Source organism: Falco punctatus (assembly GCF_963210335.1).
Source record: "Falco punctatus genome assembly, chromosome: 6".
NCBI classification, from domain to species: Eukaryota; Metazoa; Chordata; class Aves; order Falconiformes; family Falconidae; genus Falco; species Falco punctatus.
This window is the reverse complement of record NC_137585.1, coordinates 24,623,373-24,647,815: the sequence shown is the minus strand read 5'-3', so window position 1 is coordinate 24,647,815 and position 24,443 is coordinate 24,623,373. Positions and strand designations below refer to the sequence as shown.

At 39.7% G+C, this 24,443-nt stretch overlaps 1 protein-coding gene across 7 annotated transcripts in view; it reads left to right on the top strand.

Annotated features, from left to right (window-relative positions):
* The first annotated feature begins 11 nt into the window (after positions 1 to 11).
* The window catches only part of ERC1 (ELKS/RAB6-interacting/CAST family member 1), a 302,544-nt gene continuing 278,112 nt past the window's right edge, over positions 12 to 24,443 (top strand). For 4 of the 7 annotated variants that reach the window (XM_080393515.1, XM_080393513.1, XM_080393510.1 and 1 more), the window contains exons 1-2: positions 12 to 170; positions 12,133 to 12,966. In XM_080393515.1, the coding sequence (XP_080249641.1) occupies positions 12,298 to 12,966 (669 nt within the window). In that variant the 5' untranslated portion in view covers positions 12 to 170; positions 12,133 to 12,297. The remainder of the gene's footprint in view (positions 171 to 12,132; positions 12,967 to 24,443) is intronic. The other 3 variants (XM_080393514.1, XM_080393512.1, XM_080393511.1) reach the window with 1 other exon arrangement.

Sequence of the window (24,443 nt, the reverse complement as noted above, 5' to 3'; positions counted from 1 at the left end):
GCCGGGGGCGCGGGAGGGAGCGGCGGAGCTCGCGCGCGAGAGGCGGCGGCGGGGAGAGGCGGAGGCGGCGGAGAGCGGCGGGCGCGGAGCCGGCCTGACCTCGCTGGAGCGCCGCCGCCGCCCGCTCCCGCCGTCGCGCACCCGCCCGCTCCCCGCGGGCTGACAGGCAGGTGAGGGGCCTCGCTCGGCGCGGGGGGTCGGGGCGGGGGGGGGGGGGGCGGTGATCACGCTTCTTACCGGCCGCTGGGGGGAGCCAGGGGCGGGGCGGGGCCTGCGGGAGCCGGTAGCTGCGGGCAGTCGCCGGGCTGGGCAGGGGCTGCGGCGGCGGGGCAGGGGGCAGGCGGCGGCGGGGCCTGGCACCGGGGAGCTGCCGCTCAGGTGGGTCCGCGTCCGGCGGCGGCTCCCCCGCGGGCTGCGTGGCCTGTCGGCCGGCCGGAGAGAGGGGGCGCCCGGGCGCGGCCGGGAGAGGCGGCCGGGGGGGTGCGGGGCCTCGCCCCTGCCGGGCCCCGCGCACGCTGTCACCGCCCGGGGGTTGGGCGGCGGCAGCGCTCCCCCGGCCCCGGCCGGTCGGCCCGCGGCGGGGACGGCCACATCACCGTGCCCGCCGCCTGGCTGGCGGCAGGCGAGCGGGCCCGCGCCCTGCCGGGCATTGCTCATGGTGGTGGTGCGCCGGGGCGGGCTGCTGGGCGCCGGGTGGGGTTTGGTTTTCCTCGTACGTTGGGTCCTTCGTGCTCTTCCCATTCGCGTTCCGGGTGGTATTTTTCCGCCCTGACTTCGTCTGTCCTTGGGAAGCTCACGCTTTTGTTGTCTTAGTCACATCATCTGAGGTAATGGTGACCGGTGTCTTTCTACCTAGACCTTGCGGTGGTGATGGGTTTTTTATCTTTTCCCTGCGAACGCTGAATGGTCACATCTCATTTATTTTATTGCATCGACTACGAAGTAAGCGTCAGCTGACACCGTGCTTTGTTTCTGAATCTGCTGCCGTCCTGAAGCATGTGTCAGGAATTGCCGTCTTTCCACATCTGTCTCATTTGTAACGTGAACTCTGAGTTATGAAGCGTACGGTTTATTTTACACGGACTGTTGTGTGCAGCACTGGAAGTTCACGTTATGGTTTGTGCCAGTGTGGTGTGAAGTCGTTTAAAGTAAAACCCCAGTGGAAATGTGAGAGACTAGGAGATATGAAGGAAAGATATAGGGACCTGTGGTGGTGGTGGAAAGCAGTACAGAAGCCGAGAGAATGAAAGCAAATTCAGAGAAATAGAATCGGTCCAAAGAGCAACGTGTGTTTTAACATTTTATCCACTTTTGTTTTGGGAGGCACATTGATGTACCTGGGTGGTTGTAACTGGATAGTATGTTACCTTAAATTCAACAGGCTGTAACCAAAAAAAGTTGTCTGGATTGATTGCAGGGTTGTAATTCTTGAAACAGTGGCTGACTCGGAGGTTACAGCAGTAACCTCCACCAGCTGCCTGCCCTCCTTTTCTCCCGGAGGTTACTGCATCTCTAGCAGTAGGTGGATGAACATACATCTCTCCTCCTGAGCTACTGCGATCTACAGCCTGATGTATTACTCTACTTTGTGTTGAAAACTAGAGCAGCTCAGATGCGTACCCCAATTCAGGGTCACATATGAGTTAGCACCCTTACAGCCATATCAAATAAGTTTGGAAGAGAAAAATCACCACTTTGCCCATGCTAATGTGAGCAGAGCTCATAGTACAATAGTTGATTTTTTCAGTAATTAAATGTTTGGACAAAACCACTAGGTATTTAATAACTGAGACAGCTGTACTGAATGTAGTTCGGTTCTGGAAGCATAGTTCAGAACTTTTACCATAGAACAGCAGTTCCCTGAATAGTCTAGTATATAACTTGACTGTATCATCCAGAAATTTGGAATTGTCTTCAATCCATCAAGCTGCAAGAGGGACTGCACTTAGAGTTTGGGATCTGCTGAGCAGAATGTGAGTTATCATAACATTTGATATAATTTGAGATTTTTCCACTTTCCTGGGAAACCAATTTAGCTGTAATTAAATCACTATAAGGATGTTAGCAGGTTTTCTTCAGTTTGGGTTTCTGCTGTCTGGGCTATATTAAAGCATCATGTTTTTCATAAGTCTTAGCATTTTTCTTTGATCCTGTTGCAAGCTTTTATGGGATTCTGTTCACATAAATTTTCATCTCTGATATCTGGCTAATGGCCTGACTGGCAAAGAAGCAGATTTGATATATACATAGCCTGTACCTTTTTATTGAATTGCATATCTTGGTCATGGAAGAAACCTAGGTTGGGTTTTTTTTGCTGGATCTGCTACTTTGAGTTGAGAGGTAGCAGTTATCTGTGTTACTGTATGAATAGAAGTATTTCACTGGTTGCTTTTGCAACCAGTGCATGAGTTCATTGCTGTTATTCCTTATTCTGTGAAGTGGGATACTCTCCCCTTGTTATCCCTCCCCCCCCTCGCCCCTCACTATATTAATGCCTGTTTCTCAAAGGCCTCTCTCTTGTGTGAGATGTTTGTTGCAACACTTAACCTGACTAAGCCACCTGAAAATTGTAGTATGTTTAGAAGGTCTGGCTTGTTTTATCTTAAGTATGGTATGCGCAGAACCATGTGGATGGATGAATGCATGCAGCTTTTAAAATAGTCAGACTGATTGCTAGAATTAAGAAAAAATAATACATGTTCTTGAACCTTGCTGGCTGCCCTGCCGTAAGAGCAGTCTGGGTAATGAGGATTCTGTCAATTGCTGCCTGTTTAAGCCATGAGTTTAACTCTGTGGCATGCAGTGGGCTGCCATGTGGCAGTGGTAGAGCATGAGACCCTACAATATTCAATGCTGATTTAGGAAAAGTGATGTTTTCTGGTATGTGGGCTATGTCAATACCGTTAACACAATTCTGTTGTTAGGACAAAATCATGATGGAAATTCTGTAGATGGACTATGCTTTGCTTTGCACAGTGATATTACCCATGGTGACCTCAGGGTCTGAAGCTGTCTACATGGATTCACTAGTACTTCTGGGATTTTGGAGTATTTTTATCACATTTAGCATTTTGTTTCCACTATTGGGAAGTTGGTTGTTGGTTGCATGCCACCTGGGGGGTGGGGGGGGGGGTGGGGGGGGAAGAGAAACAACCGTGCATACAAATGCATGAAATTTGCTGATTGTATACTCTAAAAATCAGGCTATAAACTCTTTAGCTGTAGTGACAGAAAATTAATATCTACAGGTCTTCAGTCTTCTAGGCAATTAGTAGAGTTAGAGTTGAAGGCTTCTATAGGTATGTCAATGATAAAAGGAGGACTAGGGAAAATGTGGGCCTTCTCCAGAAGGAAATGAGAGACCTGGTTCCCTGGGTTATGGGGAAGGCTGAAGTACTCTATGACTTTTTTGCCTCGGGTCTTCACTGGCAAGTGCTCCAGCCGCACCACCCAAGTAGCAGAAAGCAAAGGCAGGGACTGAGAAAATGAACTGCCCACTGTTGGAGGAGATCAGGTTTGAGAACATCTAAGGAACTTGAATAGGCACAAGTCCATGGGACCTGATGAGATGCATCCATGGGTCCTAAGAGAACTAGTGGATGAGGTGGCTAAGCCACTATCCATCATATTTGAGAAGTCCTGGCAGTCTGGTGAAGTTTCCACAGACTGGAAAAGGGGAAGCATAACCCCCATTTTTAAAAAGGGAAATAAGGAAGACCCAGGGAACTACAGGCCAGTCAGTCTCACCTCTGTGCCCAGCAAGATAATGGACGAGATCCTCCTGGAAACTATGAGAAGGCACATGGAAAATAAGGAGGTGATTGGTAACAGCCAGCTTGGCTTCACTAAGGGCTAATCGTGCCTGACAAATTTGGTGGCCTTCTACGATGGGATTACAGCATTGGTGGATAAGGGAAGAGTGACTGACGTAATCTGCCTGGACTTGTGTAAAGCATTTGACACTGTCCCACATGACATTTTTGTTTCTAAACTGGAGAGACATAGATTCGATGGATAGACCACTTGCTGGATAAGGAATTGGCTGGGTGGTCACACTCAAAGAATTGTGGTCAACAGCTCGATGCCCAAGTGGAGACCAGCAATGAGTGGTGTTCCTGAGGGGTTGGTATTGGGACCAGCGCTGTTTAACATCTTTGTCAGCGTCACGTACAGTGGGATTGAGTGCACCCTCAGCAAGTTTGCTGATGACACCAAGTAGTGTGGTGCAGTTGACACACTGGAGGGAAGAGATGCCATCCAGAGGGGCCTTGACAGGCTTGAGGGGTGGGCCTGTGTGAACCTCATGACTTTCAACAAGACTTGGGGTTGTTGGTTTATGAGAAACACCATGTGCACTTGCAGCCCAGAAAGCCAAGCGTATCCTTGGCTGCATCAAAAGAAGCATGACCAGCAGGTCAAGGGAGGTGATTCTCCCCTGCTGCTCTGCTCTGGTGAGACTCGACCTGGAGCACTGTGTTCAGCTCTGGGGTCCCCAGCATAGGAAGGATGTGGACCTGTTGGAGTGAGTCCAGAGGAAGGCCATGAATATGATCAGAGGGCTGGAGCTTCTCTCCTGGGAAGACAGACTGAGAGAGTTCAAGTTCGTCCACCTGGAGAAGAGAAGGCTCTGGGGAGACCTTATAGCAGGCTTCTAGTACCTAAAGAGAGCCTGGAAGAAAGCTAGAGAGGGACTTTTTACAAGGGCATGTAGTGATAGGACAAGGGGTAATGGCTTTAAGCTGAGAGAGTGTATATTTAGATTAGCTAAGGAAGAAATTCTTCCCTGTGAGGGTGGTGAGGCACAGGAACAGGTTGCCCAGAGAAGCTGTGGATGCCCCATCCCTGGAAGTGCTCAAGGCCAGGTTGGATGGGGCTTTGAGCAACCTGCTGTAGTGGAAGGTGTCCCTGCCCATGGCAGAGGGGTTGGAACTAACTGATCTTTATGGTCCTTCCAGCCCAAACCATTTTATGATTCTATGATTTTAATCAGTTCATCACTATGAAATTTATGTGTGTGTTCTGAATCCTGTTGATTTTTGTGTTTTGAACTTCTTTAAAAATAAAAAAGACACATAATTTTTGTTGTTTCTCCTATCTGCTTTAAATTTAGAGACTTATAACTAGCTCCATGTGATTGCACAAAACAAATCCTGATATACCTGCCCAGCCTACCTACATGTGTCAGTGTTAAGAGCGTAGGATAGGGAAGGGACTGTGTGTGTTGCTAAGGTCCAATCCTGGGTAAACCTAGGCAAGAACCAGCAGCTGAGAATGGTCCACAATGTATCTGCACTGTGTGCTAACCAACCTGTAACAAATTCGATGGTGCCAGTGTAATACTTAGAGCTGTAGGAGAGAATAGATGCTGGAAGAATGTCCAAGACTTCTGCCGTACCTGGGAAGCCTTTCAGTGTGATGTTCATATAGTGTTAAGAAATACGTGCCCCAGTTTCTGGAGGAAGACAGAAAAATACCTGTTGGTACACAGCAACCTGACTAAGGGAAAGAACTTGCATGTGTACCCAAATTTAGTGATCAGGTTAACTTTTAATATACCATGAGCAGAACCACTTTAGTCTGACAAATCCGATGAGGTGAAGGCTTTTTTGATAAATATTTTTTATTTTTAGAAATATCAGTAGTACCTCATGTTTTGCCTTGAGTTGAGGCCAACCTCCAGAGCTTTAGGAAAAAATCCTTATAAGCAAATGGTTTATCACAAAGAGTATATAAATAAGAGTAAATAAAGATTTAGCTGAAATTCATGCATTTTTATAGTAATAGTGACCATTTTTCTTTTTGTGGTCTTGTTTTTTGGGGAAGATAAGAAGGAATGAAGCTGTGGTGGTGAAAGCATACCATTTATGCTGATATCAAGACATACAGGAATTATAAGAAACAAAACCTGATGTCAGTTAAAGCTGCTTTTGCAAAGCAGCTGCTATGGAGTAGAGCATGTTCTGTCATCGTATGTCTTCCTTGTGGAATAAGTAGATCTCATGAAAGGAAATGTATACTTGTGGGAGACAAATAATTGAGGAAGCTGATGAATATTGCTTTTAAACTTTTAAAAACGACTGGACATAAATAGATGTTGTTGCTTGGGCATCTATTCACGTGCTCTCTAGGAATGAGCAGCCATAATATGTACACTTACTTTTTTGTCTTCTATCTTAATTTCATTCATCCCTTTTGCTTTCTTGCTTTGATAAGGATAAATAACTGAATTCCATGGGTTCCAATGCCTTTTGTCTGGCATTGGCTGGCTTGCAAATAATTTCCAAAGTAAACTTTCTTCTGTCATTTTTGTGTGTAATAGTCATTAATCTAGCATGAAATGTAGTGAGCTTTCTCTTACCTGTCAAAGCTAGTCAAACCTGAACTTTACAACATAGTCCTAAGGTAGATGCTTCATCACATTTTTATATGAAGTAACTAGCTTTTTTAATTATGGTGTGCACCAGAAAGTAACAGAAATTCAATTTTTCTCTTGGTTAACGCACCTCTGAGTTGTTGTGAATCTTGTCTATTCCCTCATCACACTCACTATTTGAATTCCAGGGTAAAGATATTTGGCACGGTTTTATTGGAATATAAGCTTTTTTGGAATTCCACCCCTCCCCCCACTGTGCTCTATTCTGGAGTCCAGGTCATACTATAAAATCTAGTCATACTTACAATGAACTATTCAGGTGTGAACTATGAAAATGTGAACAGTTGTTACTTCTGCTAACGAAGTCTAATGTGTCTGCTACAGTGCTTTATCAGATTAAGATGGCTCTTGAAAAGGTTGACTCTTCTGTTGCTATTATAAAACTTGCATTCAAAGCTTTCCTTGTGCAGACAGGAGTTGGTGCTACAAGGAAGTTCAGTCTTCTGGAAGCTGGGTATATGGCTTCCATTATGCTGAAGGGAGGCACTGTAGGAGTCCCTGTGCGGTAAGATGTGTTTGCCTGCCTAGTTCGTGATCAAACTGCCCCGTTCCTATCAGGCAGCAATGCTGTTAAGGGGTTGACTCTGTAAATGTTTCTGTCTGTCAGCTGGTGTCAGTGCTGAACAGAAACTACAGAGAAGAAATTCAGAGGAAATATTACTTGCTGAAGGCTGCAGAAGTTGTTCCAAAATTCTGTTTTAACAAATGTAAGCAGGGGTTTTTCTGTATTTCGTTGCTTACTTACCTTGAAGTAGTTACTATGGTATGAGTATTTGCCCTAGAGTGGGAGGAGATATGAAAGGCATCATATATTTATATGACACAGATATCCTCCAGAGGTTAAAAAACCTTTGTGTTAATGAATATCCTATTTTCTGTCAGCTGTAGCCAGGAATGTCTGCTTGTTGAGCCATTGCTTCACATGAAGTACTAGGTATAGGGGCTGAGTGTGACAGCATTGGTAAACACATCTCATTTTATTGGATTCTTTGTCCTCAAGTTGATGTCAGTGTGATCCCTCCAGAATTTATGTTTCTACTATGTCCGAATACAACTCATATTGAAAACTACCAGATCTTTTGACAAGACTAGTGTACCTATTCCTGCCCGCTCTCACTTCATAACTGCCTTGCAAGTAAATCAGCATGAAGTTGTGAGGCTTACATTTTACTATTCTTTCAGCATGCTAGGTTCTGATGCAGGAGTTACCAGCTTTCGTGCTTCTTGGAATTACAGTTTCATTGATGCATGGTTCTGGGTATCACTACTTGGAGCGGTAGCTGCTTTGCTGTTTTGAAGGAGGCTTGATTCTCCATTGCTTTTCACTGGCTATTGTAATGAAACATTCATTTTAGTTTCTACTGGTTGCACGGTAGTACAATGCCACAATTTAAATGTTTACTGTCAGATTATAAACTTTTTTCACAGTGCATGATGTCTCTCTCTGAATGGTTTTGGTCAGTTACCTGTGATCTTAGAAGATGTTTTTCTTAGGTGGCACTTCAGACAGGATGTACTGTTAATCTGCTTTACTGTTTTCATACAGAAAATGTGTTTCTAACTGTCCTTTTTCCAAACCTTTTTCTACAATGTTGTGTAAATCTTATCTGTTGTTCTTATGTTTCTGATAGTCCCTCTTTCAAGCTTTTTCTTAATCACTAGATAGCAATTTTCAGCTAATACTAAAGCAGGTCAATCGTATGTCTCTGTACTTGTAAAGATGCTATGCCAATCTCTAGATAACTATATGAAGTTTTTAATTTGGCTGACACTAATTGTTTTGGATTTTTAAAATTTGGTTTGCAGATAGCATGCTCTTTGGAAGTTTTTGTTCTCTTGGTGAGCAGGGAAAAGAGAGTTTTGTTTCACAAATGTAAACTATTCAAGCTACCTTGAGGAAAATGGTTTAGTGGCTTCAGTGTTTTTTTGTGTGTGGCTTTTTTTTTTTTTTTTTTTAAACACTTGCAGTTTATAGTCTCTCTTTGTAATCTTAGGTAAGGGTTCCTGTATTGGCAAAAGGACCAAAGGTTTTTGAAACCAACATGAAAGTTTGAAAAGGAAAAATGGTCAGTGCATTCATGTCACAGTTGGACAGTGTTCCTTGTGGTTACAACTATCCTGTAAGATTAACAGATGATTTATTTGGGACTAAATTTAGGCTGCATGTTGGCCTCATGGAAGATAAAGAGACTGTACTGCTCAACTTCCTGGTAAAATGCTACTATGAGTCAGAATACTGAAAAAGTTAACTTTTCTGGTTATGTTGCTGTCTGAAATAAATCTTCCAAGTAATTTTACTTGGACTCCTGGGGGGAAACTAGAACTCTTTTCTTCGTCCTGGTTAATTGGTATTGCGAATGAGGAAAGAAGTTTTTCTCGTGTCCTTCACTTTGCTGTGTCCAGCATGGAAGATGTTTTTGCTAGTGTGAATTGTCTCAGTATCTGTTTCTGCTTATGGATTCCTATTAGTAACAAAGTAAAATGGACAGTGATAAAATAGTACTAGAGAAAAAAAAATAAAAAAGAAGTTAAGATTTTTCTTGTAACTTTTTTCTCTTGAAATATGACAGATCTCTGTGTCAGTGAATATACTGAACCTGGCTGGATGGCTGGAAGAGTGTATTTAGTTAATAATATGCACAATTTTAAAGTGTGACAATGGTGTAATGAAAGTTCTCATTTCAAGAGAAATACCTGGAGGGCTATGTTTGCTTGTTTCCAAAGACTTCTTTTCTTAATCTGCTGCTTTTGGTTGGTTTTCCTTTTGAAAAGTTAGTGCAGGTAATGTGTGTTGGTGATGGCAGAGTTGTTCTCCCTGGGTTTCATGTGTGCCCACTCTAGGAATCCTTTCTGTAACCCTCATTGACAGCTAATTCTAGCAGTTGGCTTACATGGCTTGAATTATTTGATTTTTTTGGAGTAACAGAGGGGATGGTGCCTACCTGTGAAACACAGCTTAGAGCTGAATTAGCACAGGACTGGTGTTTCCACTTAAGGTGGACAAGAGTTGAGTAGCCTGCCTTGTACACTAGATGATGTTTACTGCACAGTGCCTGCTGTGGTACCAGCTCCTTTCAGCTACTTTCTGTCAAGGACATCAGTCACTTTCATTCTTTGAAAAGGCTATTAATAGTTTACCAAAATGTTTTCTAAAGCAAGGAGAAAGTAATTACATGAATTTTCCATTGTGGGGGTGATTAACTTATTAGAAGTGATCTGAAATATTTTCTGCATTTCTCTTTCTTAAGTACTTTACTAGATGTTACTTCCACATGCAGCTGTAATGTACTTCTAGCAACATTTAAATTTAATATTTTTTGAGGAAAGTGTTTTAACTAAAATACACAGAATGAAACATGTCTAATCTTTTGGTTCAAGTTAAACTCATTTAAAGCTGTTAAGTGAATGAGTGTTTGCACTGATTTACTGTGGTGAGTTTCTAGCAAATAAATTAAATGCAGTGATTTGGATTAATTTTCAAGAGAATTCTCATGAACACAAGCTCTCAGTTGAATGTACTTTATGTAGTGTCTAAGAAATCATATCTGACTTATTTTGAGTGCTCAAGTGGTGTCACAGCAGCATTTTTAGCATTTTGATATGTCACACAGTGAGATTAGTCTGAAATAGCTTTTCTATTTGGAAGAAGTGTTTTTCTTCCAGATCTGGGGCACAGGGTCTCACTTACTGAAGTAACTCCAGTGGGACACTGTAGACTTTATTACATAGCTTATATTTCTGTACTGTTTTGCATAAGGATATGTAGCTGAAATAGAAGAAATGTCTTATCTGTAGTTTGTATTAAAAATAATCTGTAGGTGGTGTTTTGGTAGCTCGCTTTGGTTGTCAAAAAAAAGAAAGTGAGAGGAAGAGTGAGCACTTGAACTTCTTGAGGACTGCTCACAAAATAGTATCAACTTCTGTAAGCTGTGTAAAATTAGTCATGCTATTGTGTCTTCTATAAAATAATGTGAAAATGAAAAAATGCTGTATTACTCTGATCTTGTTTTCCAATTAAAACTTAGGGTTAAACCAAACATTTTGAAATTATTTCTTGTTGTATCTTTCCCCATACTAACTTTTTTCTGAAAGGAAAATATTATGTATCTTTTCTCCATCAGGCTTTTACTTTTTTTCGTTGTACCCTTTTCCATTATTTTTTTGCAATATTATTTTTTGGTCTCTTCCCCTCCACCCATTTTACTGTTTCTACAATTTCTTTTTAAAGTGTGTTCCTCTTTTAAGCCTAATCTTTCATCTGCTTGCCCACTTATTATCTCACAAATATGCCATGCAGTTTGGAAAAATTAATTCCTAATATCTGGCAAACCTAACTTGAGAGCAGAAGGTAAGGCTAGATGAAAGCTGGTGTGAAAGGAAGGATGTTGGGATATGCAAGATGCTGCTGCTCTTTGGATGCTCTCTGGTATTCTTTCGTCTAATGGGGAGAGGTCAGATAAGGAATGTTTCAGTGTTCTAGTTTTCATTTTAGTTGAGCCCCATAGTGACTTGAAGTAGGAAAAAAAGTGACAACTGTACAGTGGGAGTGGTTCTACAGTGCAGTAGTTTAGTCACAAGAGTGGATTTCGTCCCTGTTTCTTGCTCCTCTACTAGATCTTGACTACTAACAGTGCTCTCAGCCCACTGCCCCTGTACTAAAGAGTTACCTACTAACGTCTGTGGAACAGCATAATATTACAGTGCAAAAATAAGGAATTTTATTGCACATGCTACCGGAGTTCTTGTTTAAAGAAAAAGTAGAGGAGAGAAGGAATTGCAACATGAAGATGTCTTACCGTTCTGTTTTAAGAGGTCCCTGCTGTTGGAAGGATATTATTTAATGGAATTAATCTCTGGTTAATAGTTAATGGGAAGTACGTTTTCATTGAATTCTTTGCTTAACCTGAATATAGATTTAAGTCATGTGGACAGAATCCCAGTTTGAGAGAAAATAAGAGACTGGAACCAGTTTTCAGCGCAGGTGTGATTCTCTTGTTCCTCTTAACCTCACTGGTCCCATTGCTGTGTGATGGCTGTTCTTTTGGAGTTGTATCTGTACTTGCGTAAGCTTTGCGGTCAGTGATGATTTCATGATTCTTTTTAGTTTCAGTTCTGCCTTCAGAGTTTGAAGGAGGGCTGACAGCAACACTAAAGGGACCTGCTAGTCAAAGTCATGATTGAAATAACTTCAGTACATCCTGCCTTCCCATTTGCAGGATTATTTTCACAGCAACAGGGTTTAGAAACTGTCCTACAGAAGCTAGCAGTGCTTGAAGAAAAAAAAATATGACTGAATGGGCTTTAAATTTTGATTGTCTCTGTTATTCAGAAAGGTAACAGGTAAAGAGTTAGGACCAGTTAGAAATAGGAAAAAAAGTTAGGTGACTATTGTAGAGTCCAGATCATGACCGACAAAATTACGGCTTGAAAATTGATGAGTTCTTTTTTTCTTCTCTCACTTTGCTGTGATAATAAAACAGCAGAAAAGCAAGAATAGAAGTTCCTTTTTGAGTTTAAATATTAATGTTCAAATAAGAGATTGCTTTTTTGTGAGTGGGATTAAAAAGATGTTGGAGAAGTGTAAAGGTGCTAGAATACACTTTATTCTAATGTGGAACAAAATATTTGATGATGAACTAGGTATTTAAGATGTTACTTATATTGATAAAGATTTTAACATGTTGTTCTTATTGGTACAGATATGGTCCTGAAAATTGGGAGTACGTGACTTCAAAGATGGACAACTGGATCTCTTATAACTTGTGATTGGCCTTAAGCTGACTTAAAACCGTTGAAGAACTTAACAGGATTTCTCTTGTTCCTGATTTATGCCTATCTAATTGCCTCACACCACCAGCTTAATCATGTATGGAAGTGCTCGGTCAGTTGGTAAGGTTGAGCCAAGCAACCAGAGTCCAGGGCGTTCACCAAGGCTGCCACGGTCACCACGCTTGGGCCATCGTCGAACCAACAGCACAGGAGGCAGTTCTGGGAGTAGTACTGGGGGTGGCAGTGGGAAAACCCTTTCTATGGAAAATATTCAGTCCTTAAATGCTGCCTATGCTACGTCCGGCCCTATGTACCTAAGTGACCATGAGAACGTGGGTGCAGATACCCCAAAAAGCACCATGACTTTGGGACGATCGGGGGGGCGGCTGCCTTATGGTGTTAGGATGACTGCAATGGGTAGCAGCCCTAACATTGCCAGCAGTGGAGTTGCCAGTGATACTATTGCATTTGGAGAGCACCATCTCCCTCCAGTGAGCATGGCATCCACTGTGCCTCACTCACTGCGCCAGGCCAGGGATAACACAATAATGGATCTGCAGACACAACTCAAAGAAGTATTAAGGGAAAATGATCTGCTTCGCAAGGATGTGGAGGTGAAAGAAAGCAAGCTGAGTTCTTCCATGAACAGTATCAAGACCTTCTGGAGTCCTGAGCTAAAAAAGGAGAGAGCCCTGAGGAAAGATGAAGCTTCAAAAATCACCATTTGGAAGGAACAATATAGAGTTTTGCAAGAAGAAAACCAGGTTTGTCATCTGATGTCACTTTTGTGTTAGTACAGTAGCATGATTAAATGAGTTTATTAAACTTGCATGTCACATTTAAGTAGCTAAATTATATTGGTGCTTTTTCCAGGTAATTGGTATGACTAAGATGTGTTTTCAACTTGAAAGCCTCTTTTTAAATACTTCTTGTCAGACTTGTAATGCACCTCTTGAATGCTCATTTCTCCTTGTGTCTTGGTTTTTTTTCCTGGGACTGATGTTAACCACTCGGTTTCCTTTTGGAAGTATTCTACTCTGTTCATAATTAATATTTCTGTAGTGCTTACCTCCTGAAGAATTCTCTTGAGATGCAGAATATACTGACTGCTGACTCCCAATACAACTGAACTGTTGCTGAATGTTGACGGATTGCCAGTAAAACAAAGTTCACGTTACACTGGTCTTATTTTAGAGCTCCAATTAAAAATTCCAGACTTGATGTTTTCACAAACAGATATAAATTGTGTTCTTGGCTACATTTAACTAACACTGTTTAATACCTGCTCATCTACTCTTTTGTCATAAGCAGTGCATATCTTGTTATGCAACTATCATAAAGCACCCTACACGTTTTTTTGTAGTGGTCTGGCTAGTTAGAGAGTAGGCAGAAAAATAAAGAAACTTGGGCATCTAGTTCTTTTGTCTTGTCCCTCTCAAAAGCATGCCTAAATTAGAATAAAACTGAGAGGATGATTAAAATTGAGCTCTCTTTCTAGTCAGCTGTACTTATTAAAAGCTTTTTAAAAATTTTCCCACCTAGGCCTTCTTGCTAGCTTAATTGTGAAGTAATTACTTGTCTTTGAGTTAGTGTCCTCCTGTTCAGTTGTTTGTGGTCAAATGTGAGTTAGGCATCTCTCTTGACTTTCCAGTAAGAAACCTCACCACTCTTAGTGAAAACAGGCCCAGCATCCAACTCCAAAAGTTTCCTGAAATTGACAAATTTCCCCATTGAGCTTTTTAAATATCCAAGAAAGTTTAATGAAATATTTTCCATAACTCAAGCATGGTCATGTTCTTGAAGCTCTTAAGGTATACTTGCTATTTTAGGCAGTGCTTTTTTTAAGATTTGCTTTAGAAGGTGGAGGGGAGAAGATACTGCTGGAGGAAGAAAATAGTGCTGGTTATACTTGGCATGTTATATGCTACTTTCAGGCGACCTGTCTTAAATAGTAGGTTCCTTTTGTTAGTGATAATCTGCTACACTGCTGCTACACTGAAACTGTGTGATTTTTTTTTTTTTCTTTTTTCCCCCTTCACTTTTTAAAGAACTGAGTTGAAGAAAGTAAGTTGCTTTTCCTGAGTCAGGATGAAATAATTTAATGAACTTGTCATGTATAGCTGTATTCTTACTGAGTGGTAAGTATCAAAACATGGGATTTGTTCATGTGTGTGACATTTCATATTCATTTTCATACACCTCCCTGGAGTGGAGAAAACCTAAAGTTAAACAGCTTTTAGTAGCGAAGTAGGATTTCCTTAGAAAGAGTAATCCAGTGACAATTTTAGTTTAGGATGTAGTGGTGCAGTACCAGTATAATGAAAACATGGAATACCGTTCACTCATCTTTGTAATGTTCTTTGTATTTCAGATGCAGGTAAGTATTTTAATTCTCAATTTATTTTCATTTTTAAGTTCAGTTTTCATACTGAAGAGAATGTCTCGGAATATATTTTTTCTGAAATAAATATTGACATTTGAGGATGCTGTGGAAATCTTGCAAGAAAAATGCCATGAGTATATGGTTTAGAATGGATTAAGCAGTTACCAAATATGTATAGGTTGAAGAACAGTGATTCTTCTATCTGAGGTTTGGTTTTTTTCTTGTCTTAAGTTTATCCCCTAATTAAGCATTTACAGATACTTCCAGGCCACTGTTCTCTAGGCAATCACTATAATTACTACCACACTGGTAGAATTGTATAACTTTGGTCCAAAAAAAGAAGGGTGCAATTTAAAAGTAAAAGGGTATTATTGCAATGAGCTGTAAAAACTAAGAATGCTAATTAATAGATTATACTTAGCTAACAGTGTGTCCTAATTAAACTCCGTTCATTGTGTCTTCTATAGCCTTTTGGAGTTGGTCACTTCAGCCATTTATAAGGAAGATCAGTTTAATAGGATTTACTGTAATTAAACAGACTTCTCTGTTTAGACACTGAACAAGGGATTTCTCTGATCTGTTGGGGGATCAGAAAACCCTTTTCATTACCCCTCCAGCCTCCCCATACAATGAGTTCCAGTATAATTGCAGGAAATTGTGTTTTAGATCTCAATGCAAGTATTTCAGCACATCTCTTTTAATAAAGACTTCTCACATTTGCAGAACTTGTGCTTTATATTATGTTTAGCTAAGACCAAATACATTGTTAGAAATTGACTCAACTCGGAGCCAAGATGCTGACTGACTCATGCGTTTATCTGATATCTCATCTCTTTGCTGTGGTTTTGGTTCTTTATTCCTGTACCACACTTGATTGTCCCTGATTGTATTTTTTTTTATTGCTATTCTTGTCACCTCAGCTTTGAATGATTGAATTGCCTCTTGATTTTGGAAGTTGTTAAAAATATGTGACAATGTATGCTCCAGTTGATTGCTACCTCAGCCTCCGGTTTTCTTCCCTATTTCTTGGGAACATGTGCAAATAAATCACTGTTATTGATGTATTACTAATTTCCAGGAAATTTTCTGAATTCAATAAAGATCAGAGAATCAATAGGGAAAGAGCATGCTGCCTGTCCTGAGACAGTCACATCTCTTTTTGTTCGGTTGCTGCCTTAGGGCAGTTGGATGTAATAACTGAGTGTCATGCACATGAATCTCTTTAGCTTTCACTTGGGTTGAGAGTGCTTTAGTCTTGCTCAGTTGTGTTTTCACGAGCTGTGGTGCAGCACAGCTGTATTCATCAGTTACTCTGTGCAAATACAACAGCTGTGGAGTGTAGCATATGCTGAACTTTATTTTCATCCTTTGTAACTGATCTTGAAGAGCCAGAAAATACTCTCTTTTCATAAATGGGGGATGTCATTGTCATCTCATCTTGAAGAGCTCAAAACTAAACACAGAAAGTATTCCTGTAGTTAACGTAGATTCTTGGAAAATTACAATAGTTTTCAGTGTAATGTGGATTAGTTAACCAATTATACTTTGCAAGAAGCCAAAAGGAGAGTGCTAATTATTTCCTAAAGGTTAACAAACATGTGCATATCCAAGGAGGGACTGATGGAGTCAATAAACAGGAACTTGTTTTTGTCATGGTATCACTTTCCTTAGCATGCTTTAGAAGGAACTGTATTTTTCTGAGTATAAATTTTTTTATTTTTTTTTTAGTGTGTGTGTGGTTTAAGGTTTCCCTGGAAACCTCTTCATCAGAAGCCAGAAGAGGAAAGGAAAGACAGGGTTTTTTGCACTTTGGTAGAAATAATTTTCCTAAAAACTGGACCATAGTGGACTATGTGGAACTCAAGAACAAAGGAACTTCTCTCAGTTGAAACTTGCTTATAACAAGGTGATTGTCCCTTAAAAAAAAAAAAAAAAAGTGCAATGGAAATTAAATGTCTAATGCCCTGCATTGAAATCTCCCACATTTGACTGATCTATGTTTAAGATCTTATATGTGTTTCAGCTGAAATGATGTGGTACTGCTATAAACATCTTTTTACTTTGATGTATTTCTGTGGTCTTTCTGTGGTTAGAGGCGTTGGATGTCTGAGTGAGAGAGTTTAACCAAGAAAATATTTCTGAAAGGAATTTCACCTTGCTTGGGGTAACCACTTGAAGAATAATCTGCTTTATTGTGATGGAGAAGTGTGATGGGTGTACTGCAGCTTTTCATCATCTGCCTTCTTGAGGGCCAGAAATAACCTCCATTTCATAGTAGCGTGGAATGAGCATCTCACTTTTTAACGTATAGTTGGCCATGTGTTAGCCTCTTAAATGCATTGGGTGCTGCTGTTGTGAGACTGGCAGAGCTTCTAATGAGTACATGATCTGAAAATTGGATTAATTCTCACTTCTGCATTGATGTAATTTTTTTTGGTTTTTTAAAATTATATATAAAATAGAGCTCTGATTTGTCTTAGTACTGTGTCATTCTAATACTAATACCATTCCTGAGTTGGTTGTTAGTTGATAGAAGGCTAAACTTTCTCCCATTATAATTGTATAATTGCACAATATGTGGTTCCATAGTCATTGCTTAAAGGCATTATCTGTATCCCGCAGCATTACACTTAAAAAATACTTTCAATGACAGATGTCTGTCGGCTCTCCAGAATGCTGACAGCTTTAAGGTTCCCTTTGTCTTGCTCCAGTTGCAGCATTAAATTATAACTTAATTATCTTTCAGAATAACTCAAAACTGTCTCCTTAAGAGTGCTTGGTATCTGAGGCATTTATCAATTTGCAGCGCTTTGTGGTGACTTCAAAAATTGTCATGTAATTGCCCAAGAGATGGGCCTTCTGTGTTCAGTCTTTCTGCAATTCTATAAGGAAATCTTATATATTTATAATCTATAAGGAAGTACTTAAAATATATTACTGAAAAAAAAAATCAGACTTTTTGTGCTTATCTAGGTTTCCCCAACACTCTTTTTCTCCCATGTTTCCTATTGAGGTAGAATCTAAAACCGTGAGTTGCTTTGAACTGTAGCATAGGCTGAACAGCTGGTTTCTACTTGATCCATTAAACATAGAAGGGGAATACTACCAACTTAAAAGCAGCTTGTAATAAAACAGATGACGTCAGTGGTGCTGTTGAACTTAGTAGTTTAACTGTGCTTTTTGCTGTTAAGCTGGGGGAGGGATTACTTTAAATTCTGCAGAACTTTAAATAGCAGACTCTCTGCTATAATTCTTTGTCTGCTATATATTGAGACTGGTCAGGCATTGCACTCCAAACTAGGGTTGCAGTGTATTGCTCTGCAATTCAGTATGTATATTCCTGAAAAGTCTTGTCTGTGTTACTGTATTTGTCTAGATGCCATTGTCTCTTTCAGCATTACTGTAATTCTGGTGTTTAGGTTACTAACTTTTTCCCTTAAGTCTTCTTACTTTCTAAAGTATGAAGTAGGTAGCTTGGAACTGTGTAAGGCTCTGGTTTGGGACAGGCTTCCTTTTAGTCACTCAGTGGACAGTTGAACAATAATAGATAGTAGCAATAGCACAGAGGGACTCCTACATTATAGTTCATTTTAGCAGTGATCTTGTACGGAAATTATAGCTTTCTAGTGCCAAATCCAGTATTCATGTGTCTGTCTTACTCTATGTGGTATTAAGTAGAGGAGCACTTTTGATGAACTGCCAGTCCACTGAAAAAGGATTGAAGTTGTCCTAATATGTATGCCAGTCTTCATGTATACCTCCAAGGCCAAAAACTGAGATCAGGCCTTTTTTTAAACTCTTTCCAATTTTGTGATATTGGAAAGCCTTGTAGACTTGAAGATGATGCAGCAGAGTGGGATGCCATGACCAAATTGTTAGTTGGAAGGAGCATTTACTTTTTCAGCAAAGTAGGTAAGATCCTGTAAAACAGTCTGTATAACGCTTGAGGCATTAGTAAGAGAAACTTTTGTCTTTAGGGTAAATACATTATATATATATTTTTTATTATTATTTTTTTTTTCTGAGATAACAGCTAGAGACCAAAAGAGTCCAGAAGAGACATCCCTGTGCTCTGAAAGTGATTACTGTGGTGGATAACTTACAAAGAGCCGTCATGCCAGCTATCTGAATTGGTAATTGAAGAATGAGACATTGTGAAACACTACTTTAGCCTCAGCTGGCAGGAGGGAAAACAGGGAATAAACTTGGTAGTGCTCTATATGTTCCAGTGTACAACTCCTTTGAATTCATTTTGTATATACACTTGTGTTTAGTGAACACAATAAAATAATAGTGTTATCAGTAATAGTGATTTGTTGTGGTCTGAGCTCCTCAGCAGAAATCAGATTACAGTGGCTTGTCAGCAGGTAAGCGTAGCTGTTCGGGATTATACAATTTATTATTTTTTTTCCTGCATGGATAATGCTTTATACTGTTGTTTGTTTGAGTTTTTTTTAATATTTTTTTTGCATAATCTCATGAACAGAGGGGAAAAAAAACTTCATCCACTAAATGTAGCAGATCATAATTGTATCTCCATTTTTTTGTCTGAAGATAGAAATTATTAGACCTTGAAAAGAAAGTCTTTTCAGCAAAACTTAGTTTTATAACCCACAAGGTCTACATAAGTATATTTTTACATAGTATTTGCAGATTTCCTTTGGGTCCTTTCAGAAAGACCAGAGTCACTTTTTGTAGTGGAAAAAAAAAAAAAAGACAAAGTGTAATCAGCTTCCTTCTATGTCAGTACTTGTTACATCTAAGTGATTTGCTTAGTTCTTGCAGTAGTAGTACCTTGGACTGTGAAGCAGAAATGGGTTTTTTGGTTATATTAGCAGCCTTGAGAAGCAGGTAGCAATGATCAGCTTTTGTAAAACTCCATTCTAACTTAAAGATCATAGCAAATCACCAAAACCACCCTTGATTTAGTGATTCTTTTATTTACTGTTGAAATGCTTTGTAACTTAATTGTGCCCTGTTGCTGTATTGTTTTGTACAGTCAGTTTTGCTTCCAAAGAATATTAGTCAATAGTCTGTTTTCCTTTATCCTGAGGTACCTGTACTCCTCTCCCCTCTGCGCTCCCCCCCCCCCCCCCCCCCCCTTACAACCTTAGACAAAACACCAAAAATTTCTGTACTGATTGGGAGACATTTGGGTTATACCAATATGCATCATGTTTTATAATTGTAGAGTCAGTATTTACATTTAAATCATAAAGAAACTATCCATTGAAGGAGATCTCATGGAAATGTGATTTTTTTTCAGTTGACCTCTGTTAAGAAATTCATCTTAGGGATTCACACTAGGAAGAGACTGAATTCTTAAAAAAAACCCCAACAACACAACAAAACCAAACCACTACCACCACGCCAAGAAAAACCCAACAAAAACCCCAACCAAACCCAAACCCCACACATCAAAGTTCCTCCCCAAAAACCCACCAAAAAATAACCCCCCAAAACATAAAATAGTCATTTTATTGCATATGTGCTCACTGAAATGAGCATGATCAGATGCCAAAATACTGGCAAAAGAACACCATTAAGAGTGCTCCTAGTGATCATTGCATTGGAAGTCAGAGGAGTTAAACTTACAGCAGTTACAGGAATAAATACCATGTGACTGGCCTCTTCAGTGTAATTTTAGCAACTTCATTTATAAACTGGAATGCTAAGTAATGTGTTATCATCAGTAAACCTGAGATTTTGGTGGCTGTTGCATTTAAACTGCTTATTCATCTATATAAAAGCTTTACTTTTTTACTAATTTTTCCCGTTATTTCAATGACTCAAGTGTGTGCAGTGGGCTGCTTTTGCTCTTCCTTGGGTAGGGGTTACTGGTCCAGGATCTCCTTGAAAGAGAGAGAAAAATTATTTAGTCCTGGCTGCTCTATGCTGCCTGCCGTTCCTGTATAGATCGTGTTTCAAATCTAAGCTTGTTGTCCCTGTTTTGGAAAACAAATACTATAAGCAACAAGGGTGAGCAATTGTTTGGAGGCAGTTAGATTCTTCCAGTATTTGGCACCACATCAAAAGGAATTTAAAGGCAGTATGTGGTTTCCTAAAGATCTGGGGCAGTTCATTGGAAGTAAACAAAATAAGACCAGATCATAGGGGTGATAGCTTTTCGAATCTCATGCGTAAGGTAGAAAATAAATTCTGCTTTTTAAAAAAGTGCTTTGTTTAACACCTGTTGCTGTATGATACCTGCATTGTTACCAGGTTCTGTAGCATGTTGCTGTGCCTTTCTGTTTATGCAGTGGTACTCTTTTCTGCTTCTTCCCTTCTTTTCCTCTCCCTTCATGTCCCATTCCAGTGTGCTGGGGAGAGAAACAAGGAGACAGCCTAGGTTTAGAAGAATAAGCAAGTAGTAAATGATAGTCCAAAATTAACTAAACTTCACTGTTATCTGTATTAAAGCTAAGTATAATTGCATTTTTTCCTGGCCAATACATACTACTTCATCATGATATTCTTGTTAGCAGCACTATCAAGGAGTAGGGCACTTCACTCAATACTCTTCTGCTGTCTAAACATTTCACAGATGCAGGCCTTATGCTTGACATTCAATTTATGGATTTTTGATCCCTCTTGTCATATGATTAGGTACCCGCTACCCTGGGTTGTTCAGTTTTGAGAACAGATGGTCTTCTAATTATATGTTGATGTGGATTCCAAAGAATACAGGACCGTGCATTTCTTCTGATACTTTTTGTCACTTGTTTCAGAGATTAAAACAAGTCAGCATGTGAACTACTACCATTCAGAGATGAAACACTCTTTTCTTCAGGTACTTTGTACAGGATCTGGTTCTTCCATAGTAGTTGATTGTTCCTGGCATTAAAAAAAAAAATAAATGCAGGTCCTGCCTCCTTTAGTGCAGTGTGCTGAGGCCAAAATGCCTTTTTTCCTTACAGGAGTCATGAAATTGTTTGCATGGTCTGGTTTTTGGTGGAATGATGTCTCTGATGAGAAATACTTTCTTGACTTAGCCAAGGGAAAGGCTTTCTGAACATATGTTTGTGTTGGACCATGTTGTCTTTGAGGACCTATGAGCACAAGAATGCTTATCTCAGGCTTAACCTATTGGTAGACTTGAGTTATTTTTGACCAGGAGGAAGTCCTGACACTGAAGGCAGTGGTGTCCTGTAGTAGACCTCCTATCTTGCTGTGAGGAAACAAAGCTGCTTTTTTTTTTTTTTTTTAATTAATATTGGCATAATTGAGTCGACTTTCCACATTGTAAGTGGATATCAGTTCTCAGATGAACAGAAATAAAACATAAAGCAACAAAAGTAAATTGAGATAAACTAGAGTTTTCCTCATTAAGGATGCAAGATACCCATGCAGCCTATTCCAGCATCTAATCTCACCAAGAATCCACAAGGCTTATTCATATGGCTACATCTCTTTTGAGAGATGGAAACATTTAATACTAAACATTTGATTTGCTAAAAGATTCAGGGTATACCAAAGCTCTTAAATTCTTAATAGAAATGTTAAAATGTCAAAGGCAAGACAGCTAAGAAACACCAACCTTCTTGGAAAGTAAAACTTTACTGTAGAAGATGCTAATCCTCCATAGTCAATTCATGCCTTGGATCTGATCTAAAGAAGCAGTAGACTGGTGAAAAAGATGTTGTCTTTGAGTAGTCATACTTCTACAACCTGGGCTAGATCCTTTCAGTGGAGCTAGGTGTTAGGACTGAAGGTTTCTATATCATGTCTATGTTGAACACTTTCTTGCCAGTGTACTACAAAATGAAATTACTTTTTCTGCTTTTCACAATGGAAGATGCCTCTCACGCACACAAATGGAAAGCAACTGTGAGGTTTTTCTCTTCCACGTACGAAAAAGCTGGTCTTAGTTGTATTGTAGACTTAAAAAGAGCAAAGAAGCATGTAGGATAAGATTTGCTCCTATCTCTTTTTAAGTTACTATTTGTTTTATGGAAGTCTTATGGGACATGGTTGTTGATCTGATCCACAAGAGATCCCTCAGCTCACAGTAAGACTTAAGTATCAGTCTGGATTTTGCGTCAACTAAAAATGTACATATGAAGTTCCTGAAAGTGGTTTTGGCTTCTGTGGCAAGAGATTTCAGTGTTTCTTTGCTGGATGAGAGAAGTACATCCGTGAGGAAGATGAGAAAAGCTTTAGGCTGAGGATTAGTGCTAATAGGTGAAACAATGAATCCCAGAATAATCATAGAAAAAGGAAATGGGCAGAAAGGACAAACATAGTAAAGGCTTTTAATTAAATTGTTAGGAAATGCTGTGCCCTGCACTGGAGACTCAGGAAGTAACTGCCTTATTTCCCTTGATTGGGTAAGTATGGAGAATCAGATTGTTCAGTGATTTGTTATTAATCTCTGTTCATTTTAGACTACAAATGACAGTGTTGAAGCATAGTTAAACACCAAAATTTCAGTGTTTTGCTGATCGTGCTGCACAGTAATCTTGCTGAGGAAGGAGAAAAGAACTGTGGGAGAGGGCAGAGGTAAAAATCTAGATAATTCTTTGATCTGACCCAGTCTAACAATTTTTGTGTGGTTTAGATTAGCATAACAAATATATAACAAATAATTGTACTTTTTTAAAATCTTCCTTTTGTGTGTCCATATGTTAGAAGCAACAGATGTAGTTACTTGTGAAGATTAACAGTTTATCCAGAGTACTTGTACAAAAGGCCTATGACAACAGATGTGCTTGCTTGGGTTTTTTTTTTGAGGGTAGAAGAATTTCCCAGTCTTCACCAGCCTGTAGATCATTTAAGTCAAATTATTCTGTCAATGGAAGCTTTGATTTGGATGACAATTTTTAAGGCTTTCTCTCTCAAGCAATATCTGATGGGTCAGGTTTGGCCATATGGTTGTGAGCCTGTTAATATGTAACCATTTTAATAGATCTGTGAGCCTAGTTACTCAAAGGAGGGACCTTTCTAAGGAAGGAGTAAATAGTGTGCTGTATGTGTGCAGTCAACAGCATTTTTTACAGATGAAGAAAAACGAAAAACTGAACCATTTTGTGTTTGGACCTTCTGATCACTTCACCACGTCTGAGAGGTTCCAAAGAATGGAATTATCTGCAGTAATGTATCGGCAGGGTGTGTGTGTGCAAAAAACCACCTTGCTATAAAATGAGTTCATCCAAAGTTTTCTTAATACTGAATTACTTTTGGTTTGAACTAGCAGATGTTTTTGACAGTAAGAAGAGCTTTAATAAGTATGCGTTGGCAATGATTCATGAGAAGCTCTGTGCACGTGCTTGACCAAACAGTTGAAGTTAGGTGTGGGTACAACTGTGTGTGCTCAGGTTATGGTTTGTAATACTTTTTGCAGTTGTATAACATGCTAATGAGGCCCTACTAGTAGTTCTGCGATTAATCCTTTATAAGCCATTTTAGTCAGAAGTAGTATACCTTCTAATTACTATTACAAACCCATCTTTCTTTTCTTGAGCTGTTTTCTTTTAAGTCACTAAGTATGTTTACAAATTGACTTTTAAAATTGGGCTTTGCACTTAGAAATTTGTTCAACTTTTGTATGTTCACACTGCTGCTCTGTTCTCTCTCTCCTATCTAGAAATAACATTAAAAATCCAATGTTTGCCATTTAAAGAAGGTTCTAAGTTATTGTTTCTGTCCAGGAAAAGCTTTTACTATTTTTTTTTTTTTTTTTAAGGCTGAGAATGCATTCAAGACTAGCCTTCTAAAACTGCATGCTTTGTTTTCTCAAAGCAGAATCAATTTAGTGTGTACTTATTCAGAAATTATTCCTCTCCTTTCCATTTGGCTGAATCAGCTCAAATCTGTATGCCTTTAAGAGGTCTGAGGTCTGTCTCTGTGTGAGAATTGTCA